Source organism: Papio anubis, unplaced genomic scaffold (assembly GCF_008728515.1).
Source record: "Papio anubis isolate 15944 unplaced genomic scaffold, Panubis1.0 scaffold833, whole genome shotgun sequence".
NCBI classification, from domain to species: Eukaryota; Metazoa; Chordata; class Mammalia; order Primates; family Cercopithecidae; genus Papio; species Papio anubis.
In genome coordinates, this window is record NW_022168556.1 from 5,346 (window position 1) to 27,555 (window position 22,210).

The window sequence follows — 22,210 nt, forward strand, 5'->3', positions numbered from 1 at the left end:
TCCCGCCTCAGCCTCCCCAAAGTGCTAGGGATTATAGGTGAGCCACCCACCAGCTCCAGTTTATTTCTTTTTCTATGAGAAGGTAACATTTCTAGACAAATACTTTGGGCAAATATTTCTACCATGAAATATACTTCCATGTTTCTCCTATCAGTGATAATGGACAAAAGGAAGACTAAAATAACTTTCAGACTGGACCCTTGTTATGTTTTGTGCAGTGTGTCCTGTGACAATGCACAGGGATTTTCTGGATAAATTCACAAAGGAGCTTTATATAGTTTGCTTGTAAATTTGGATCTTTAGTAATATTCAAAAATAGACTGAATTTTAAAAATTATTCATATTAAATTTTGTATGACATATATGACATTCACAAAAGAGAGAGAGAGAAAGACAAAGAGATTGAGATTGTTTCTGCTACTCTAGGTAGCATCTTTTAAACTAAATGTTGAGGAAAATCTGACATCATAGTTAACAATCCTATTACCTGAAAAACAACCTAAGATGTAGCATTAACAACTTTGCTACACTTTTCTCTTAACTAATAACAAATTATATATTTATTTTAAAGGCTAATCACCACATACAATATTTTCTACATGATTATCAATTGATAGAAGAGAGACACACCTATTTTGATCAGCATATCAAATAGTTTAAATAGTACCTGTTAAATAGTAATTGCTCAATTACTAATAGGTTAATGAGATCACTCCACGAAAGTACTATGAAAATAGTAACAGCTTTGCTCTAGAGAACATTTTTTAAAAAGGTATTTATTCTAGTTATTTTCTAAATGTATTATTATTTTCTACATTTTTGTTATCAAAAAAAACTTGAGAACAACAGGTAATAAATGATATGTTACATTTCCCAGATGTATAGATTTCAGTTACAGAATAATTAAAGAAGATCACTCTGTATAAACATTAATACTAACCACAGCATGTATGACAATCAATATAAAAAAAAAGAGAAGATGATCAGAAATACCCAGCATTATATGCAAAGAGTATTATCTAAGTGAACTTTTAAGTTTGTCCTGCTCCTTTTCTGGTCAATTACGACAATCTGGGGGGAAAAGACAACTTTTAAAAATTACTGAGGTGTGTTATTTCCATAGGCATAATCTCAACAAATTTTAGTAGACAAAATAGGTAATTGTCCAGAAGTGGATTTGTAAAAGTATTATTTCCCTATCATAAAAAGTTTTCGTCTAGTTATTCATTTAAAAATATTTACCTGGCCAGGTGTAGTGGCTCACGCCTGTAATCTCAGCATTTTGGGAGGCCAAGGTGGGTGGATCAACTGAGGTCGGGAGTTCAAGACCAAACTAGCCAACATGGTGAAACCCCATCTCTACTAAAAATACAAAAATTAGCCGAACATAGTGGTGGGTGCCTGTAATCCCAGCTACTTGGGAGGTTGAGGCGAGAGAATCACCTGAACCTGGGAGGTGGAGGTCGCAGTGAGCCGAGATCGTGCCATCACACTCCAGCTTGGGTGACAAAAGTGAAACTCTGTCTCAAAAAAAAAAAAAAAAAAATTACTGAACACCTATCAGTTGCCAGGTACTCTTATGGGTGCTGCGGATACAATAATGAATCTTGCTTGGAGTCTGGTATAAGACAAGTGAACAAACAAGTAATGTTATTGAGGTAGTCATTAATGCTATGAAGATAAATCACGTGAGGCAGAGATAGATAATGATGGTAGGGGGGGTTATTTTGGATGTGGTGGGCTACAGATTCCTCTATGACATTTGAGCGGACAGCTGAAGAAGCCAGACAAATGAATATTTGGAGAAGAATATTCTGTGCAAAGCAAACAGCGCATTTGGGAATACTTGTGGTGTTTGTGAAATAGCAAGAATACCAATGTGTCTAGTTTCTCTAGCTTTCCCATTGTGGCTTCATTGAAGTTCAAAGAGTTTTTCAGCAACTTTATGACAGGAGATACTTGCATTCTATTAAAATGCTATTTTATGAAGTAATTGTTTTATTCTCTTTCAAGGTGGTGACAGCTACTGGAACACTTGCTTTAGGTATCAACATGCCTTGTAAGTCTGTGGTTTTTGCTCAAAACTCAGTCTATCTGGATGCCTTGAATTATAGACAGGTATTTCAAAATGCATAAACTTGCTTATTGTATTGCTGAAATATGACCATAGTATAGTAAAAAAAAGTGAACCTTTAGTTTACAAACATACCACAATTCACAGTAGCCTAACTGGGCATTCATCCTTGCCTGGCTTTCAGTTTTAGTTGTGGTATAGTTGAAAACACCTGCATTTGGGATTGTGTGATTAACCAGATGTGTGACCTTGGATGAGATATCTAAACTGCCCGATTCTCATTTTCTATCTCCAAAATATGGGTAATAATTACTCTCCCACAGCATTTGCAAGAATTAAATAAGTGATTTGCATGGAAAATAGACATCAAAGGTGCTTGATAAAGTTTTACTCAATCATTTGCTGTGCACAAGATTTTGCACTCTAGAATTATCTTTAATGCTTCCCTCAGCTTTACTCCTGACACTCAATCTATTACCACGCCCCCTTCATTACTTTCCTATAGCAGTATTTGATTTTTGCCTTGCAATTTCTGTATCCACCATCTTTCTTCATACGTTCTTAGCCTTGTATTATTAGTACAATTTCCCTGATTCCCCATGCTGTTTATTCTACCACATCCTGCAGATAATGTGGTTTATCTTCATATGATTTCCCTGCTCAGAGACATTTGATAACTATTTCTGCTAGCAGATTCAAATTTAGATATGTCACCCACATTCAGGTTTTTATCAACGTGCTTACCCCCTTTATCTCTAAACACTTTTTGTTCTCCTTATAGGCCTTGTTCCTACTCAATATAACATCCTTATATAATTTCCAGCATGTTACCAACCCCTCTTTTTTAGTTCTATTGCTGCTGCTGTACTCTGAATGAATTCTTCTAATGCATTTTTGGGAATCTTCTACTTTGGGCTCTGGAGCTAGGGTGTTTGATATTTGGGATGATGGACTTAGGAATGGAAATGTCAGGGTCTGAATTCTGGATCTTCCACTTTGTGGTTGTTTCAGTATGGGCACAGATATTCCCAGTGCCTTAGCACAGTCTAATCACTTAATCAATAAGAGTTAATGTAACCTCTGTAAAGATTTTATTCATAACTTGCTTTTTCACAAGTAGCATTTCTGAATTTTATTTCACTCATGTATTTATTCTGGTTGTGCACATATTTTATTTTGTGATTTGTAACTCAACACACTTGTGCGTCAGAGAGGGCAGAAAAGGGATGAGAGATGGGGAAGATGGGCAGGGAGAGAAAATGGGTACATTAGAGTTCAGCTGTAAGTGATTTTGACATCACTGTTTTGCCGGTGTTCTTTGTTTCTTCAGTAGATCATTATTTCTTTGGGATATATTATACAAATGCCTACTGCAATTAATGGCTTGAAATATTTACATAACGATGACAAATGTCTCAGTTTTTAGATCTATCTCAGTCATGGCAAATTTCCTAAGCACTGTGTAGTTGCATGTTAGTGTCCGTTCCTTAACGGTTAGACATATGCACAATTTCCAAACTCCAAACCAGAGTATTCTTACACTGTGGCAGTAGAAGCATTTAGGGAAGTTATACATTGTAATTCTGTTCTCTTTTCAGATGTCTGGCCGTGCTGGAAGAAGAGGTCAAGACCTGATGGGAGATGTATATTTCTTTGATATTCCATTCCCCAAAATAGGAAAACTCATAAAATCCAATGTTCCTGAGCTGAGAGGACAGTTCCCTCTCAGCATAACCCTGGTCCTGCGACTCATGCTGCTGGCTTCCAAGGGAGATGATCCAGAGGATGCCAAGGCAAAGGTACCGTGCTGGACCCTGCCTGAGTTCAGTCTTCATCACTGGCCTGGCTCTAATCACCTCTGCTGTTCTTTTAGAAGTCTGTAGCAATCACCCTTGAGTTTCATCAGTCCTTTAATGTTTTGCAATGTCTTGAATAGTATAGAATTGGGGATAGCTAGGGAGAATAACAGTTTGGTTTGCTTCCACCATCAGACATGGAATTTGTGGCTTGATGAGCACTGAAAATCACTCAGGATTACTATTTTCAAGTGTGAAATGCAGTGTCCTATAGTAGTTAAGTGCTGGCTATGGATTTAAAAAGCTCTAGGCAATTAATAGATTCCTTTCTACAATTTAGAAAGAAAAGAAAAATTTATTTTTATGATTTTGTAATAAGTGTTACATAAAAAAGTAACTCAAACTTAGGAATACTTGGGAAATGTAGAATGTTGAAATAAGAAAAAAATGCCCCTGTTTCACTCCCAAAGACATTCACATTATCATTTTTTTCAGTCAGTTTTCTAGGCATGGGTGTGTATTTGATTTTTAAACACTGATAACATTGTATGTAACTGAGCTTCAAAATATGGTTGTAAACGTTGCCTGATGTATGTTGCCCAGATAAAAATTTTGTAGCCAATCTCTCAATGACAGATTTAAAATTCATGATTATGTAATTTGATTCTCGTCTTTATGGAGACGCATTGTTAGTGATGCCTGTTCTTTCTGTTTTTGTGTGGTGATTAGCATGCCAAGGTAAATCAGATACTGTTTTCTGAAGTTAGGATTCTTCTAGAATTCTTTTGATGAGTTGGCTGATCTTACAGAACAGTCACACATTATTTTTAAGACCAAAATTTCCCCATTCTTGAGTTCTTCATTTTTACCTGTCTCTAAAGAGGAGTGCATCTTCTAATAAGGTTTCTTATTTTTTTTTTAATGGTTATCAGGGTGGTTCATTTTCTTTGCCTTGCATGTTTGAGAAGACCTACGTGTAAACTTCTCACATATGGGACTCTTAAAAGTGGGCATAATATTCATAGAATATTATTGTCTTCATTCATCAAATCAAGCTAAGATTGTTTCCATTGCCTTCTGGCATTTAATGTTTTACATAGAGGAACCATGGCAGTTTCTGTTCTCTTGCAGTTAACTTGATTTATTTTTTTTCTGTATATGCAATTATATGAATCTTTTGCTTTATTCTATTTCAAATGTTTTATTTCCTAGGATTTTCTGGATTTATGGATCCTTTAAAAATTGATGTTTTAGTTATTATATGAGAACTTTCAATCTTTGTGCTCAGGTTTTTATTTATTGTGGTGAAATGCACATAAAATTTGCCATCTTTAACCATTTTAAATGTACAGTTCAGTAGTATTAAGTATGTTCATATTGTTATGCAATGCTCAGGTATTTTTCAAATGAGGAAGAGATCCTTGAATTGTATCTTTGTTATTTGCTTCTGTTAATTGTTCAGTGTTTTTTTCAGGAAAAGCTATAATTTTTAAATTGAAACCCACTTTTCTGTTCTTCATTCCTGTTTTTTTCTTTATGAGAAAACATGAAACTTATCTTCCATATCACTGATGGCCTGAAGTGCAAATGTGGGTTTTAATTCTGCTACTACTGGACTTTTGTTTTTCTGAAATTCTTTTTTTTTTTTTTTTTTTTTTTTGAGATAAAGTCTTGCTCTGTCGCCAGGCTGGAGTGCAGTGGCGCGATCTCAGCTTACTGCAACCTCTGCCTCCCGGGTTCAAGCAATTCCCCTGCCTCAGCTTCTTGAGTAGCTCAGACTACAGGTGTGCACCACCACACCTAGCTAATTTTTTGTATATTAGTAGAGATGGGGTTTCACCATGTTGGCCGGGATGGTCTCGATCTCCTGACCTTGTGATCCACCCACCTTTGCCTCCCAAAGTACTGGGATTACAGGTGTGAGCCACTGCACCTGGCCCCTGAAATTCTTTACTACTCTATCCATCACTCTTTTATATCATAATCATGTATTTTTCAATGTCAATTTATATTGTCTCTATACCATAGACTGTAGTGCCTTGTCTCAAAGAAGTCATATCATTTGGCATCCATTAAGGATGACAAATAATTTTTCCTTTTTTTCCATCTTCTTATTTTATTGTATTTTAAGTTCTGAGTCACATGTGCAGAATGTGCAGGTTTGTTATGTAAACATGTGCCATGGTGGTTCGCTGCACCTATCAACCCATCTCCAAAGTGTTAAGCCTAGCATGCATTAGCTGTTTTTCCTGATGCTCTCCCTCTCCCTGCCCCAACAGGCCCTGGTATGTGTTGTTCCCCTCCCTGGGTCCTTGTGTTCTCATAGTTCACCTCCTACTTATAAGTGAGAACATGTGGTGTTTGGTTTTCTGTTTCTGCATTTGTTTTCTGAGGATGATGGCTTCCAGCTCCATCCATGTCCCAACAAAGTACATGATCTCATTCCTTTTTATGGCTGTGTAGTATTCTGTGGTGTACCACAGTTTCTTTATCCAGTCTATTGCTGATGGGCATTTGGGGTGATTCCATGTCTTTGCTATTGTGAATAGTGTTGCAGTGAACATATGTGTGCATATATCTTTATAATGGAATGATTTATATTCCTTTGGGCATATACCCAGTAATGGAATTGCTGGGTCAAATGGTATTTCTACCTCTAGTTCTTTGAGGAATCTCCACACTGTCTTCCACAGTGCAATTGAACTGATTTACACTCCCAGCAACGGTGTAAAAGCATTCCTATTTCTCTGCAACCTCACCAGCATCTATTGTTTCTTGACTTTTTAATAATTGCCATTCTGATTAGTGCGAGGTGGTATCTCATTGTGGTTTTGATTTGCGTTTCTCCAATGAGTGGTGATCTTGAGTTTTTTTCATATGTTGGCTGCATGTATGTCTTTTTTTGAGAAGTGTCCATTCATGTCCTTTGCCCACTATCTAATGGAGTTGTTTGTTTTTTTCTTATAAATTTGTTTAAGTTCCTTGTAAACTTTGGACATTAGACCTTTGTTGAGTGGATAATTTTCTCCCATTCTATAGGCTGTTAGTTTTCTCTGATGATTGTTTCTTTTGCTGTGCAGAAACTCTTTAGTGTAATTTGATCCCATTTATCAATTTTTGCTTTTGTTGCAATTGCTTTGGGCATTTTCATCATTATATTATTCCATGTTCATGCTGCTGATAAAGACATACCCAAGACTGGGCAATTTACAAAAGAAAGAGGTTTAATAGAGTTACAGTTCCACATGGTTGGGGAGGCCTCACAATCATTTCAGAAGTCAAGGAGGAGCAAGTCATGTTTTATAATGGATGGCAGCAGGCAAAGAGAGAGAGCTTGTGCAAGGGAACTCCTCTTTTTAAAAGCATCAGATCTCATGATAGTTATTCACTATCACGAGAACAGCATGGGAAAGACCCACCCCCATGTTTTAATTACCTCCCACCAGTTTCCTGTCATGACACATGGGAATTGTGGTAGTTACAATGTAATATGGGATTTGGGTGAGGACACAGCCAAATCCACCCCTGGTCTCTCCCAAATCTAATATCCTCACATTTCAAAACCAATCATGCCTTTCCAACAGCCTCCCAGAGTCTTAACTCATTTCAGCATTAACTAAAAACTCCACAGTCCAAAGTCTCATCTGAGACAAGGCAAGTGCCTTTTACCTATGAGCCAGTAAAATCAAAAGCAAGTTAGTTACTTCCTAGATACAGCAAGGGTACAGGCACTGGGTACATACAGCCATTCCAAATGGGAGAAATTGGCCAAATCAAAGGCACCACAGGCCCCAAGCAAGTCCAAAATCCAATGGGAAAGTCAAATCTTAAAGCTCGAAAATGATATCCTTTGACTCCGTGTCTCACATCCAGGTCACACTGATGCAAGAGATGGGCTCCCATGGCCTTGGACAGCTTCACTCCTATGGCTTTGCATGGTATAGTGCCCCTCCTGGCTGCCTTCATGGACTGGCATTGAATGTGGCTTTTCTCGGCTCATGGCACAAGCTGTCGGTGGATCTGTCATTCTGGGGTCTGGAGGGTGGGGGTCACAGCTCCAATAGGTGGTGCCCCAGTAGGGACTCTGTGGGTTCTCTAACCGCATATTTTCCCTTTGCACTGCCCCAGCAGAGGTTCTCCACGAGGGCCCCATCCCTGCAGCAAACTTCTGCCTGGACATCCAGGCATTTCCATACATCCTCTGAAGTCAAGGCAGAGATTCCCATACCTCAGTTCTTGACTTCTGTGCACTCTCATGCTCAACACCATATGTAAGCTGCCAAGGCTTGGGGCTTCCGCTCTCTGAAGCAATACCCTGAGCTATACCTTAGCCCCTTTTAGTCATAGCTGGAGCAGCTGGGATGCAAGGCACCAGGTCTCTAGACTGTACACAGCAGAGGAACCTTGGGCCTGGCCCAGGAAACCATTTTTTTTCCCCTAAATCTCTGGGCCTGTGATGAAAGGGACTGCCACAAAGGTCTCTGACATGCCCTGGAGGCATCCCATTATCTTGGTGATTAATGTTTGGCTACCCATTACCTGTGCAAATTTCTGCAGCTGGCTTGAATTTCTCCTCAGAAAATGGGATTTTCATTTCTATTGCATTGTCAGGGTGCAAATTTTCTGAACTTTTATGTTCTGCTTCCCTTATAAAACCGAATGCCTTTAACAGCACCCATGTCACCTCTTGAATGCCTTGCTGCTTAGAAATTTCTTCTGCAAGATACCCTAAATCATCTCTCTCAAGTTCAAAGTTCCATAAATCTCTCAGGCAGAGGCAAAATGCTGCCTGTCTTTTTTCTAAAACATAACAAAAGTCACCTTTGCTCCAGTTCCCAGCAAGTTCCTCATCTCCATCTGAGACCACCTCAGCCTGGATTTCATTGTCCATATGATTATCAGCATTTTGGTCAAAGCCATTCAAGAAGTTTGTAGGGAGTTCCAAACTTTCCCACATTTTTTGTCTTCTTTTAAGCCCTCCAAATTGTTTCAATTTCTGCCTGTTACCCAGTTCCAAAGTCACTTTCACATTTTCAGGTATCTTTTCAGTAGCGCCCCACTCTACTGGTACCAATTTACTATGTTAGTCTGTTTTCATGCTGCTGATAAAGACATACTCAAGAGTGGGAAATTTGCCAAAAAAAAAAAAAGTTTTAATGGACTTACAGTTCCGCATGGCTGAGGAGGTCGCATAAAAATGTCAGAATGCAAGGAGGAGCAAGTCACGTCTTACAATGGATGGCAGCAGGCAAAGGGAGAGCAAGTTTTTGCAGGGGAATTCCTCTTTTTAAAACCATCAGATTTCATGAGACTTATTCACTGTTATGAGAACTGCATGGGCAAGATTTACCCCCATGATTCAATTACCTCCCACTGAGTTCCTTCCATGACATGTGGGAATTGTGGGAGTTATAATTCAAGATGAGACTTGGGTGGGTACACAGCCAAACCACATCAATCATGAAATATTTGCCCATGCCTGTGTCCTGAATAGTATTAGTTAGGTTGTCTTCTAGAATTTTTATAGTTTTGGGGTTTACCTTTAAGTCTTTAATCCATCTTGAGTTAATTTTTGTATAAAGTGTAAGGATAGGGTCCAGTTCAATTTTCTGCATATGGCTAGCCAGGTCTTCCATCATCGTTTATTAAATAGGAAACCTTTCCGCATTGCTTGTTTTTGCCAAAGATCAGATAGTTGTAGATGTGTGGTCTTGTTTCTGAGTTCTCTATTCTGTTCCAATGGTCTATGTGTCTGTTTTGGTACCAGTACCATGCTGTTTTGGTTACTGTAGCCTTGTATTAAAGATAGAAGTTGGGTAGCATGATTCCTCCAGCTTTGTTCTTTTTGCTTAGGATTGTCTTGGCTGTATGGGCTCTTTTTTGGTTCCACTATGAATTTTAAAATAGTTTTCTTTCTAATTCTGTGTAGAATGTCACTGGTAGTTTAATGGGAATAGCATGGAATCTGTAAATTACTCTGGGCAGTATGGCCATTTTCACAATATTGATTCTTTCTATCCAAGAGCATGAAATGTTTTTTCATTTGTTTGTGTCCTCTCTGATATCCTTGAGAAGTGGATTGTAGTTCTTGAAAAGGTCCTTCACTTCCCTTGTTAGCTGTATTCCTAGGTATTATATTCTCTTTGTAGCAATTGTGAAGGGGAGTTCATTTGTGATTTGGCTCTCTGCTTGTTTGTTGTTGATTTATAGTAAAATGCTTGTGATTTTTGCACATTGATTTTGTATGCTGAGATTTTGCTGAAGTTGCTTATCAGCTTAAGAAGCTTTTGGGTTGAGATGATGGGGTTTTCTAGATATAGGATCATGTCATCTGCAAACAAAGACAATTTGAGTTCCTGTCTTCCTCTTTGAATATCGTTTATTTCTTTCTCTTGCCTGATTGCCCTGGCCAGAACTTTCAATACTATGTTCAATAAGAGTGGTGAGAGAGGACATACAAATAATTTTTCAAGACAACTTTTTTTTTTTTTTTTGCTGCATATAGAAAACAATTTTCATATGTCAGATCTTTTCTTTAGAGGAAAAGATGTCCTTGTCACAGTCTATGAGGTCCTGTAGTATATGATCTCTTACCAGCTTGCAGAGGTCACTTCTTCTTCTCTCCCACATGGCTAGCTACCCGCCTCATGAGCACCTCAGACACATTCCGGTCTGAGGACCATGGCTCTTACTGTTTCTTCTCCTCCTAAGATCTTCCATGAGACATATACATGGCCTCACTCTCTTACTACATTAAATTCTTTACTGTAACATTACATAGTGAAGCCTACCCTCACCATGCCTTCTAAACTGTAAATGTTTCCCCTGTCTGCTGCATTGGCAGTGTTCCTTATTCAGTTAAATAGACTTCTCATCAGTTCCTATATAGCATCAAATTATCTATGTATCTATCTACATTGATCTATCTTTATGTTTATCATCTATATTTCTATCCATCTACCTACCTCTACCTACCTATCTCTATCTATCTATCTATCTATCTATCTATCTATCTATCTATCTATCTATCTATCTATCTATCTATCTATCATCCATCTTCTATCTGCTATCTAACTTTCTATCTATCATGTATGATTCTATCGTTTATCTTTCTATCCATCTATCTACATCTATCAATCATCTATCTACCTATCATCTGTCTTTCTATCTTCCTATCTCTATCATGTTTTTATATATTTTATCTATATTTCCCACTAGAATATAAGCACTCCAAGGACAATAATGTTTGTTTGTCTGATTTTCTAATGTGGACATTCAATAAATATTTATAGCATGACCATAATTTTAAGAAGATGATAAATTTTTCTTAAGAAGAATTGGTCTATTGTGAGTTTTTCTATTTTATCACTTTGGATACATCTATCCAAATCTGATGGTTTGCCAAGCAATAGGATGTATGAAATTTCTTCTGGATTCACTCTATCCACCTACATACTAATCAAATACTCTTTCAGATATGAGCTGGATGAATAGTTTTTGGCCCAAATATCAGTGTTTAGCAGATCTTCATCTATGTAGTTTTCTGAATTGAAAGGTCATGTTCTACTTCTGCTAGTCTTATTACACATTGATTATCTGGACGACATTAGTCACAATAAACTATAGTATGCAATGCCATCAGGATTCTTATCATCTTAGTATGACTTTAATATGAGGTCTGTACTTCTGTGGTTATAGTGAACCACCATGAAACCCTGATCCCTTACTATGCTGTTTTCTGACTCTTTCCATCTCTGACTAAAAGTGGCATATGAGAGAGAAGAGGTTGCAAATATGCCATATATGGTGCCCTCAGAAATATCATCCCACAGTAAGGAGATGGAAAGTGCACTCCCTTCTTCCACCCTTCCACTCTTTCTCCCTTTCTCTCTTCTTCCTTTTCTCTCTCTTCCCTTCCTCTTCCCTTCTCTCCTTCTTTCCCTCTCTGCCTGCCTGCCTTCCTTCCTTCCTTCCTTTCCTTCCTTCCTTCCTTCCTTCCCTCCTTCCTTTTTTCCTTTTTTCCTTCCCTCCCTCCTCCTAGACCATTAGCCTTATAGTAAGTAGAGATTCTTTCTAGGTTCTATAAACCCTCAGACCTAAAGACAGCTAAGTTTCCATTTTGGCGATACTGGGATTTCTTTTTTTTGGAATTTCATGGACATTTTAGTGGGAAGTTGAAAGATATATGTACTTTAATGCAGTTTTATGCTGGAGAGCAAGCAATATTTTTATAACATTGGTTGAAATCAACCTAGTTACATGATTTTTTGTAATAATACTGCAGAACATGGGATAATATATCTTTTTACTTCTAGAACAATTTAAAAGCTATCAGCTCCTGAACTGAAATGGCTTTCATAATCAGACTCTTTGGCAATATGTTTCATTTCTGACAATTCAGTTTATGTGCTCTATTTTGTTAAAAAAAGAAGTTGCCATGTAACACTATAAAATAGTATGAAATCAAATTTTATCTGATGCATTTCTAATGTCTGTGTGGTATAATAGATATTGATCTATCATTTATTATCATTTTCAAATGTATTTTGTAACACTTAACATTGTGTGTCTAAAAGTACTCTTTTCTTTAAAGGTGCTATCAGTGCTAAAGCATTCATTGCTGTCCTTCAAGCAACCCAGAGTCATGGACATGTTAAAACTTTACTTCTTGTTTTCTTTGCAGTTCTTGGTGAAAGAGGTATGCATTACTGCACTTTTTTTGGGGCAGGGGGAATAGCATTACTACTATCTAGATTTCTTACCATGCTGAACTAATTGTAGCTTTTAGAAGGTTCTATCCAATGATTGACATTGCTTATAAATGGTGTAATTATAAAAGTTGGGCCCAGTAATAGTTATAAATATTTCTTATATTGGCATTAAATACTATTTTAAACTGATACTTAATAAGTTACTTATTATGTGGTAACTTGAGTCAAACTAATAAATTGTTTTTTGTTCTTTAGGGCTATTTAGATCAAGAAGGTAATCCAATGGGGTTTGCTGGACTTGTATCACATTTGCATTACCATGAACCTTCTAATCTTGTTTTTGTCAGTTTTCTTGTAAATGGCCTTTTCCATGATCTCTGTCAGCCAACCAGTAAAGGTAAGCTTGAGATTTTATATATATATGTAGAGAGAGAGTCCAAAAATAGCAACAGATTTGTAGACAACCAACACTTCAGGAATATTTTTAGTAAAGAAAATACAATTAATATGTATATAATTTATAGCTCTTCAATTGATAAAGTAAATACCTACTAATATATATTAAATGATAGTCAGCCATATTTTATGACATGTATTTACAATGTCAACACCTCCAAAGTATTAACTTCAGTGATTCCTTGCCGCCAGGATTAATGACATATTAAATAATATACAATTTTTAGAAAATATTTTCTTCTAATTAAATATAATAGATATTCATCATAGGAAAAGGATATAGGAAAGCATTAAGTTAAAAAGAAAAAATTACTCATAGTTACACTATCCACAGGTAATCACTATTAATGTTTGTGAATATTTTCTTCCAATCATATTTTCTTTGAATATTATTGTATAGTATACCTAAATAGCTGACATTATATTAATAGTGTAATTTAGAATCATATTTCCCCTAAAAATACCACAGTTTTATCCATATTGAGTAAATTTTAAAATACATTTTATTTAATACATTTTTTATTAAAATCCTTTGATTTTTACATTTAAACACTAAATCTGTATGGTGTTCTTAAAATCACGAAGATAGACTGAAGTGAGGAAATCTAGGTAAGGAAATAAGGCAATTTGTGTGGGATGATTAGGATCTAAATTAGGGTATAGGTAGCAAGGATGAAAAAGAAGGTACAGATAAAAACCGTTAGCAGATGTATGGTAATTCTTCAATTGCTATATTTGTCATAGATTTTTAGTTTCCATGAAATTAAATGTCATATGACATTCCATTTAAACATGAAAAAATAGAATTATACCCTTTCATATTTACAAGAAGACACTTTGTTTTGTATAGGCTCAAAACATTTTTCTCAGGACGTTATGGAAAAGCTAATGTTAGTACTGGCACATCTCTTCGGAAGAAGATATTTTCCACCAAAGTTCCAAGATACACACTTCGAGTTTTATCAATCAAAGGTAAACTGTGTGATTCTGATAAAATTTAATAATGTAAAATCACTAAATAGATCTTACCTAAAATGACTTAGTGGCTGTAGAATTTTCATTCAAAGGATAATTCATTTGTTTTATAGAATAATTTGTTCTTTTTGTAATCAGTGTGATGTTTAATCTGTAATTGATGTCTCCCTCTGTAAATCTACCAAAAAGTTAAAGTCTTTGTGAAAAAAACAGGATCAACATTTTATTCATGTTTTTCATTTGATTGATTGTATCAAATTACAACATCAGGTGACTAAAGAAAAGATATGCTAATTATACATTTAAGTGAAACAACTAGCTATATCACCGAATATACTGTTCTTTTAGAATGCTTTTACCTTAAGGTAGAACTATGGAAGGGACATACATGTTGTGAATTATAATGTCTTCCCTGAGAAAATATTAGAATAGTCCTCTAAGAAATCGTTACTTGACTCACAGAGATCAAAAACGGAGAAACACTTTCAATTTTATTTGTAACATGCAACATTTTCTTTGGTTTTGATTCTCTGCCATCAAGTCAACATCAAATACTATTACTATTATACTTCCCTAGAATAAAATGGGATATGCTGGTTTATACTAGATAACCTTAGTGAAAAGTTGCTATGGAACAAACAAAAAGAATTAGTATGTATTTTCTAATCCCACAATGCTGGATTAAAAATCTGTGCTCTCACAGAATGCCCTCTAGAGCAGTGAACACAATTTGAGTCCTTGACCTATCATCTTTACACTTTTCGCCACCCGTACATTTTTGAAACAATTATTTAATTGTTCTGTTTAAATAAATTTATATTTAACATAGAAAATTCACTATCTCTATTTTGAAGAAAAAGATCATGATAAATATACACTTTACTGCATAACAGTCAGATCTGTGTGAAATGTTAGGATGCTACACCAAAAAGCTTTAAAAAATAGGCCAAACATGGTGACTCAAGCCTGTAATCCTAGCACTTTGGGAGGCAGAAGTGGGAGGATTGCATGAGCCCAGGAGTTTGAGACCAGCCTGGGGAGCAGAGGGAGACCCCATCTCTAAGAAAAAGCAAAAATTAGATAATAATTTCTAAAGTCCCATATATTAAATAAAAACTCACTAGAGAAAAGGATCTGGGTCTGTCTTCATGGGTAGGCTTGTATCACCCTCAAGACATTTTTGAAGCCATCTAGGACTGGAAAATTAAACAGCAGGTTAGGAAGTGCTACAGGAAAAAAGGTGGAGCTTTAGTAGTCTTTTAGATTTGAGAAGACTAAGTCCAACTATCCTTATTCTCAAAATCTTAAGAAATCCATGACCTAGAAAGAGAGACAAAACATAAATGAGGCTTACTAAAACTGTAAAACAATACCCACTGCAGTCTGCACTGTCTGTACTTGAATTGAGGTGATCATACTTTCACTGTCTTGGCCAAACTTGAAAATGGGGGCATTCACCCTGGTGAAAGATAACATCTAAAGCCTGTAAAGTCCTTTGAAAACAATTTCTGGTGCAAAACCAAAACCAAAACAAAACCTAAAAAGGTCAGTAAGCATGAACATATGACCAATAAACAGGAATAAAAGAGGTCGATAATTGTAGATCCATAAATGATCCAGACATTAGCATTAACATATAAGGATTTTAAGTGTGATTAATATGTTCAAGAAAATAGGAGGAGAGACAAGATTAATAAAAGGATGGATTTTTTACTAGATAATTACAATGTATAAAATGAAATGGACATTTTAGAACTGAAAATACAATATCTGACTATCAGAATGTGCATTTCAGAAGTCATGATCAGTAAGTTGACAGCATAATAGAAAGCATCCAAATAGCACAGAGGTAAAAATTTTAAAAAATCAGACAGCATAAGAAACATGAATCACATGGAAAAAGTTTAATGCATGTATAATGGGAGTCCCAGAAAAAAAAGATGTACAAAAATGGCCGAAGAGTATTCAAAAAGATAATAGCTGGGAATTTTCCAAAGCTGATTAGATAGCACACCATAGTTTTAAAACCCTAGTCAACTTCAGGGAGTATAAATGTAGAAAAACATTAAGCTAAAACTGCTGAAAAGCACAAAGAGAAAATCATAAATTTCCTAGGATAGAAATAAAATGATACATTTCCTTCTAAGAAGCAATAATGAGAATGATAAATCTCTTTTTAATCAAAATAATGGAAGCTAGTGGACAATGGAACAATGTTTTGTTGTGATTCAGATATTTTACATGCAAATACATACATTCATCAGATATATACCTATATAAACTCTTGGTGTTACATAACTAGAATTATATTTAGACATGCTATTGCATTTTTATTCTTAGATCAAAAATACTTTTCCAGATGACCACATATGAATTTTTTGGTATTTTTTTTTAAATTTCAATAGGTTTTGGGGAAACAGGTGGTGTTTGGTTACATGCGTAAGTTCTTTAGTAGTGATTTCTGAGATTTTGGTGCACCCAAGCAGTGTACACTGCACCCAATGTGTAGTCTTTTATTCCTCACCCCTCACACCTTTTCCTATGAGTCTCCAAAGTCCGTTGTACCATTTTTATTACTTTGTGTCCTCATAGCTTAGCTTTCACTTATGAGTGAGAAAATATGATGTTTGATTTTCAATTCCTGAGTTATTTCACTTAGAATAATGGTCTCCAACTCTATCCAGGTTTCTGTGAATGCTATGATTTCATTTCTATTTATGGCTGAGTAGTATACCATGATACATATGTACCACATTTTCTTTATCCACTCATCGACTGATGGGCATTTAGGCTGGTTCCATATTTCTGCAATTGCAAATTGTGCTGCTGTAAACATGCATGTGCAAGTATCTTTTTTGTATAAAGACTTATTTTCCTCTGAGTAGGTACTCAGTAGTAGGATTGCTGGATCAAATGGTAGATACACTTTTAGTTTGTTAAGGAATCTCCATACTGTTTTCCCTGGTGGTTGTACTAGTTTACGTTTCCACCAGCAGTGTAAAAGTGTTCCCTTTTCACTACATCCATGCTAACATCTATTGTTTTTGATTTTTTGATTATGGCCATCCTTACAGGAGTAAGGTGGCATCGCATTGTGGTTTCGATTTGCATTTCCCTGGTAATTAGTAATGTTGACCATTTTTTTATGTTTGTTGGCCATTTGTATATTTTCTTTTGAGAATTGTCTATTCATGTCCTTAGCTCACTTTTTGAAGGGATTGTTTGTTTTTTTGTTGCTGATTTGTTTGAGTTCCTTGTAGATTCTGAATATTTAGTCCTTTGTTGGATGCATCGTTTGTGAAGATTTTCTCCCACTCTGTGGGCTGTCTGTTTATTCTGCTGATGATTTCTTTTGCTGTGCAGAAGCTTTTTAGTTTAATTAAGTGCCATCTATTTATCTTTGTTTTTGTTGCATTTTCTTTTGGGTTTTTGGTCGTGAAACGTTTGTCTAAGCCAATGTCTAGAAGGGTTTTTCCAATGTTGTCTTCCAGAATTTTATGCTTTCAGGTCTTAGATTTAAGTCTTTGATCCATCTTGAATTGGTTTTTGTATAAGGTGAGAGATAAGGATTCAGTTTCATTCTGCTACATGTGGCTTGCCCATTATTCCAGCACCGTTTGTTGAATAGGGTGTCCTTTCCCCATTTTATGTTTTCATTTGCTTTGTTGAAGATCAGTTGGCTGTAAGTATTTGCCTTTATTTCTGTTCTTTATTCTGTTCCATTGGTGTATGTGTCTGTTTTTATGCCAGGACCTTGTCATATCATTGGGAAATGATATGACATATCATTGGGAAACAGTGACAGTTTTACTTCCTCTTTACTGATTTGGATGTCCTTTATTTATTTCTTTTGTCTGACTGCTCTGGTTAGGACTTCTAGTACTATGTTGAATAAGAGTGGTGAAAATGGGCATCCTTTTCTTACTCCAGTTCTCAGGGGGAATGCTTTCAATTTTCCTTGTGAAGTATAATGTTAACTGTGGGATTGTCATAGATGGCTTTTATTACCTTAGGGTATGATCCTTCTATGCCAATTTTGCTGAGGGTTTTAATCATAAAGGATGCTGGATTTTGTCAAATGCTTTTTTTGCATCTATTTAGATGATCATGTGATTTTTGTTTTTAAATCTGTTATGTAGTATATTATATTTATTGACTTGCATATGATAAACCATCCCTGCATCCCTGGTATGAAACCCACTTGATCATGGTAGATTATCTTTCTCATATGCCATTGAATTCTGTTAGCTAGTATTTTGTTGAGGGTTTTTGCATCTATGTTCATCAGAGATATTGGTCTGTAGTTTTCTTTTTTGTTGTTGTTGTTATGTCGTTTCCTGGTTTTGATATTAAGGTGATACTGGCTTCATAGAACAATTTAAGGAGGAGTCCCTCTTTCTCTATCTTTTGAAATAGTGTCAGTAGACTTGGTACCAAATCTTCTTTGAATGCCTGATAGAATTCAGTTGTGAATCCATGTGGTCTTGGACTTTTTTTGTTGATATTAAAAAAAAAATACCATTTCAATCTCACTGCTTGTTATTGGTCCGTTCAGAGTTTCTATTTCTTTTTGGTTTAATCTAGGAGATTTGTATATTTCCAGGAATTTATCCATCTCCTCTAAGTTTTCCAGTTTGTGTGTAAAGGTGTTCATAGCAGCCTCAAATATTTTTTTTTTTGTATTTCTGTGGTATTAGTTTTAATATCTTCTGTTTCATTTCTTTGGATGAAACTTATTTGGATCTCTCTTTTCTTGGTTAATCTCACTAATGGTCTATTTATCAATGTTGTTTATTTTTTCAAAGAACCAACTTTTAGTTTCATTTATCTTTTGTATTGTTTGTTGTTTGTTTGTCTCAATTTCATTGAGTTCTGCTCTGATCTTTGCCATTTTTTTTCTTCTGCTGGGTTTGGGTTTGGTTTGTTCTTGTTTCTCTAGTTCCTTGAGTTGTGACCTTAGATTGTCCATTTTTGCTCTTTCAGACTTTTTGATGTAGGCATTTAATGCTATGAAGTTTCCTCTTAGCACCACTTTTGCCATGTCCCAGAGGTTTTAATCAGTTGTATCACTAATATTGTTAAGTTCGAAGACTTTTTAAATTTCTATCTTGATTTCATTGTTGACCCAATAATCATTCAGCAGCAGGTTATTTAATTTCCATGTATTTCCATGGTTTTGAGGATTTCTTTTGGAGTAGATTTCCAATTTTATTCCACTGTGATCTGAGAAAGTACTTGATATAATTTTGTAAACTTACTGAGGCTTGTTTTGTTGCCTTTCTTGAAGAATGTTCCATATACTGATGAATAGAATGTATATTCTTCAGTTGTTGGGTAGAATGTTCTGTAAATATCTGTTAAGTCCATTTGTCCTAGGGTATAGTTTAAGTCCATTATTTGTTGACCTTCTGTCTTTATGACCTGTCTACTGCCATCATGGGGTATTGAAGTCCCCCACTATTATTGTGTTGCTATCTTTCTCATTTCTTAGGTATATTAGTAATTTTTTTATAAATTTGAGAGCTCCAGTATTAGGTGTATATATATTTAGGATTGTGAAATTGTCTTGTTGGAGTAGTCCTTTTATCATTATATAGTGTCCCTCTGTCTTTTTAAACTATTTTTGCTTTAAATCTGTTTTATCTGATATAAAAATAGCTACTCCTGCTTGCTTTTGGTGTCCATTTCCATGGAATATGTTTCTCCACCCCTTTACCTTAAATTTATGTGAGTCCTTATGTGTTAGGTGAGTCTCTTGAAGACAGCAGATACTTGGTTGGTGAATTCTTATCCATTCTGCTATTCCAGATCTTTTAAGTGGAGCATTTAGACCATTTACATTCAATTTTAGTTTTGAGATGTGAGGTACTGTTCTATTTATTGTGCTAGTTGTTGCTCGAATACCTTGTTTTTTCTTTTCCCATTGCACTATTATTTTATAGGTCTTGTGAGATTTATGCTTTAAGGAGGTTCTATTTTGGTGTCTTTCAGGGATTTGTTTCAAGATTTAGAGCTCCTTTCAGCAGTTCTTGTAGTGCTGTCCCCTACCCCTAAACAGCACTGAATTTATTTCCAGGCAATCTGTGAGCAGGGCTGAAAACTTGCCCCAGACTACAAGCCTCCCCTCTGAGAAAGCAAGCAGAGCACTTGGGTTTCACACCTCCCCACTTGCTGCAGCCTCTGTGCTTGTATCTGCACTTCCTGTTTACCCCCCAGCCCCAGGTTCTGTCCAGGAAAATTTGTGTTCCATTGAAATTGTTACAAAGTTAAGCTGGAAGTTTCCTTTTCCATGTGGTCTTTCCCCAATTCCACTCAAAGCCCTCCCCAAGGACCCCTGTGAGACAAAGTCAGAAATGACTTTTCTGGAGACCAAAAGTGCACCTAGTGCTCATCCCACTGCTTCCTCTACCCCTATATTTCACTTGGCTCTCTAAATTTATCTCAATTCCAGATCCTTCTCCCATGATCTGGACCTTCAGTTTCCCCAGTGATGATGCATGTTAAGGGGTGGATGTTCCCCCTTTCACACTTTGGACATTCACAGTTTTTCAGCTTGCCTGAAGTGGCAAGCTACTTCTTTCAAGCGGTCTGTGGATTCTCTTGGCTTTCCTGGTGTGTTCCTGTGGCAGTTCTTGGAGCAAAAGTTCATGGTGTGAGTCTCCACATGCTGCTCTGTCTGTCTGAGAGGGAGCTGCAAGTTAGTTCTGCCTCTTGTCTGCCTTTTTTTTTTCTCTCCAGACAAGGGAACAATATTTTTTGTATGCATAATAACTCCTATCCCTGAATTCTACACTTACAGGAAATATTCGTCAAAATAAAGATAAAATTAAGGTGTTTTCAGACATGAAATCTGAGGTTATTCACTGCTATCAAGTCTGCAGTTAAAGAAATACATACTTTAGGTAAATAGAAAAAAATCAAAAATTTGGAAACCTGAAACTGCAGGAAGGAATGAATCACAATAGAAAAGGTTATGTGTGATTACATATAAGGGAATACACATTGTGTCAAAAAAAATTGTAACATATAATAAAATTTGAAATAATATGTAGAACTGAAATTTATGAAAATTATAATGTAAGAGTTCAGAAGGTTAATACACTTAAATGTTTTACAATTTTGGAAGTATTAAGAAACATAAAATTATAGCTATATCTTATCATTTCTGGGGTAACAGCTAAAAGACTAGTAAAATAGTGTGCACATACATGTTAACAAAAGGAAAAACTGGTAAAAACAAGAAGGGAAGAGAAAAAATATATAACGAGTAGTTCAAATTCAGACAGAAAACAAATGGCAAGGTAGAAAATAGTTATATCAATAGTTATATTAAATGTAAACGTACTAAATACACTAAATAAAATACAAAGATTTTCAGGCTACATCTTAAAATACGGAGAACTATAGTCATCTGTCACATAATGACATTTTGATCCATGACAGAGTGCATACATGATGGTCGCATAAATATAATATTGTGTTTTTATTGTACCTTTCCTTCATTCACATATGTTTGGATACACAAAATACTTACCATTGTGTTACAGTTGCCTATAGTGTTCAATTCAGTAACATGCTGTACAGGTTTGTAGCCTAGGACCAATAGGCTATACCATAAAGCCTAGGTAATGTGATCTACATTTGTTTAAGTATGCTTTGTGATGTTTGCACAATGACAATATCACCTAATGCCACGTTTCTTAGAATATATCGCTGCCATTAAGTGATATCAGACTATATATGGTGTTTATACAAATCACACTTTAGGTATAAAAACTGAGAAAGCTTGAAAGTAAGGTGATTAAAAATATATGTCAGATAAACAAGAAGAATCAGAAATATCTCAATTGTGTGAAAAGTTAAAAAATTAATTTATAAATACACACCAAGGTTAAAAAAAGACATACAATGGAAATTTAAAAATATTTTTCATTAATTAAAAATAAAACATAACAATGCTTATAAGTTGGAATTTATTCAGTGCTTAGAGGGGAATTTACAGCCTTAAAATCATAAATTAGAAAAAAATACAGGCTGAAAAATCAATGATTTAAACTTTAGCTTAAGAAAATAACAAAATGAACAAGAAAATCTAACCTATAGTAAGTAGAAGGAAAGAAATAATAAAACAAGAACAGATATGAAGTAAATTAACAACAATTGTATGAACAGGAAATCAACAAAGCCTCTAAGTTGGT

At 35.6% G+C, this 22,210-nt stretch overlaps 1 protein-coding gene across 1 annotated transcript in view; it reads left to right on the forward strand.

Moving 5' to 3' along the window:
• The first annotated feature begins 1,544 nt into the window (after positions 1–1,544).
• The window catches only part of LOC116268665 (probable ATP-dependent RNA helicase DDX60), a 28,523-nt gene continuing 7,857 nt past the window's right edge, over positions 1,545–22,210 (forward strand). The window contains exons 1-5 of the mRNA XM_031662677.1: positions 1,545–2,118; positions 3,673–3,873; positions 12,464–12,568; positions 12,837–12,978; positions 13,888–14,009. Coding sequence (XP_031518537.1) covers positions 1,975–2,118; positions 3,673–3,873; positions 12,464–12,568; positions 12,837–12,978; positions 13,888–14,009 — 714 coding nt within the window. The 5' untranslated portion in view covers positions 1,545–1,974. The remainder of the gene's footprint in view (positions 2,119–3,672; positions 3,874–12,463; positions 12,569–12,836; positions 12,979–13,887; positions 14,010–22,210) is intronic.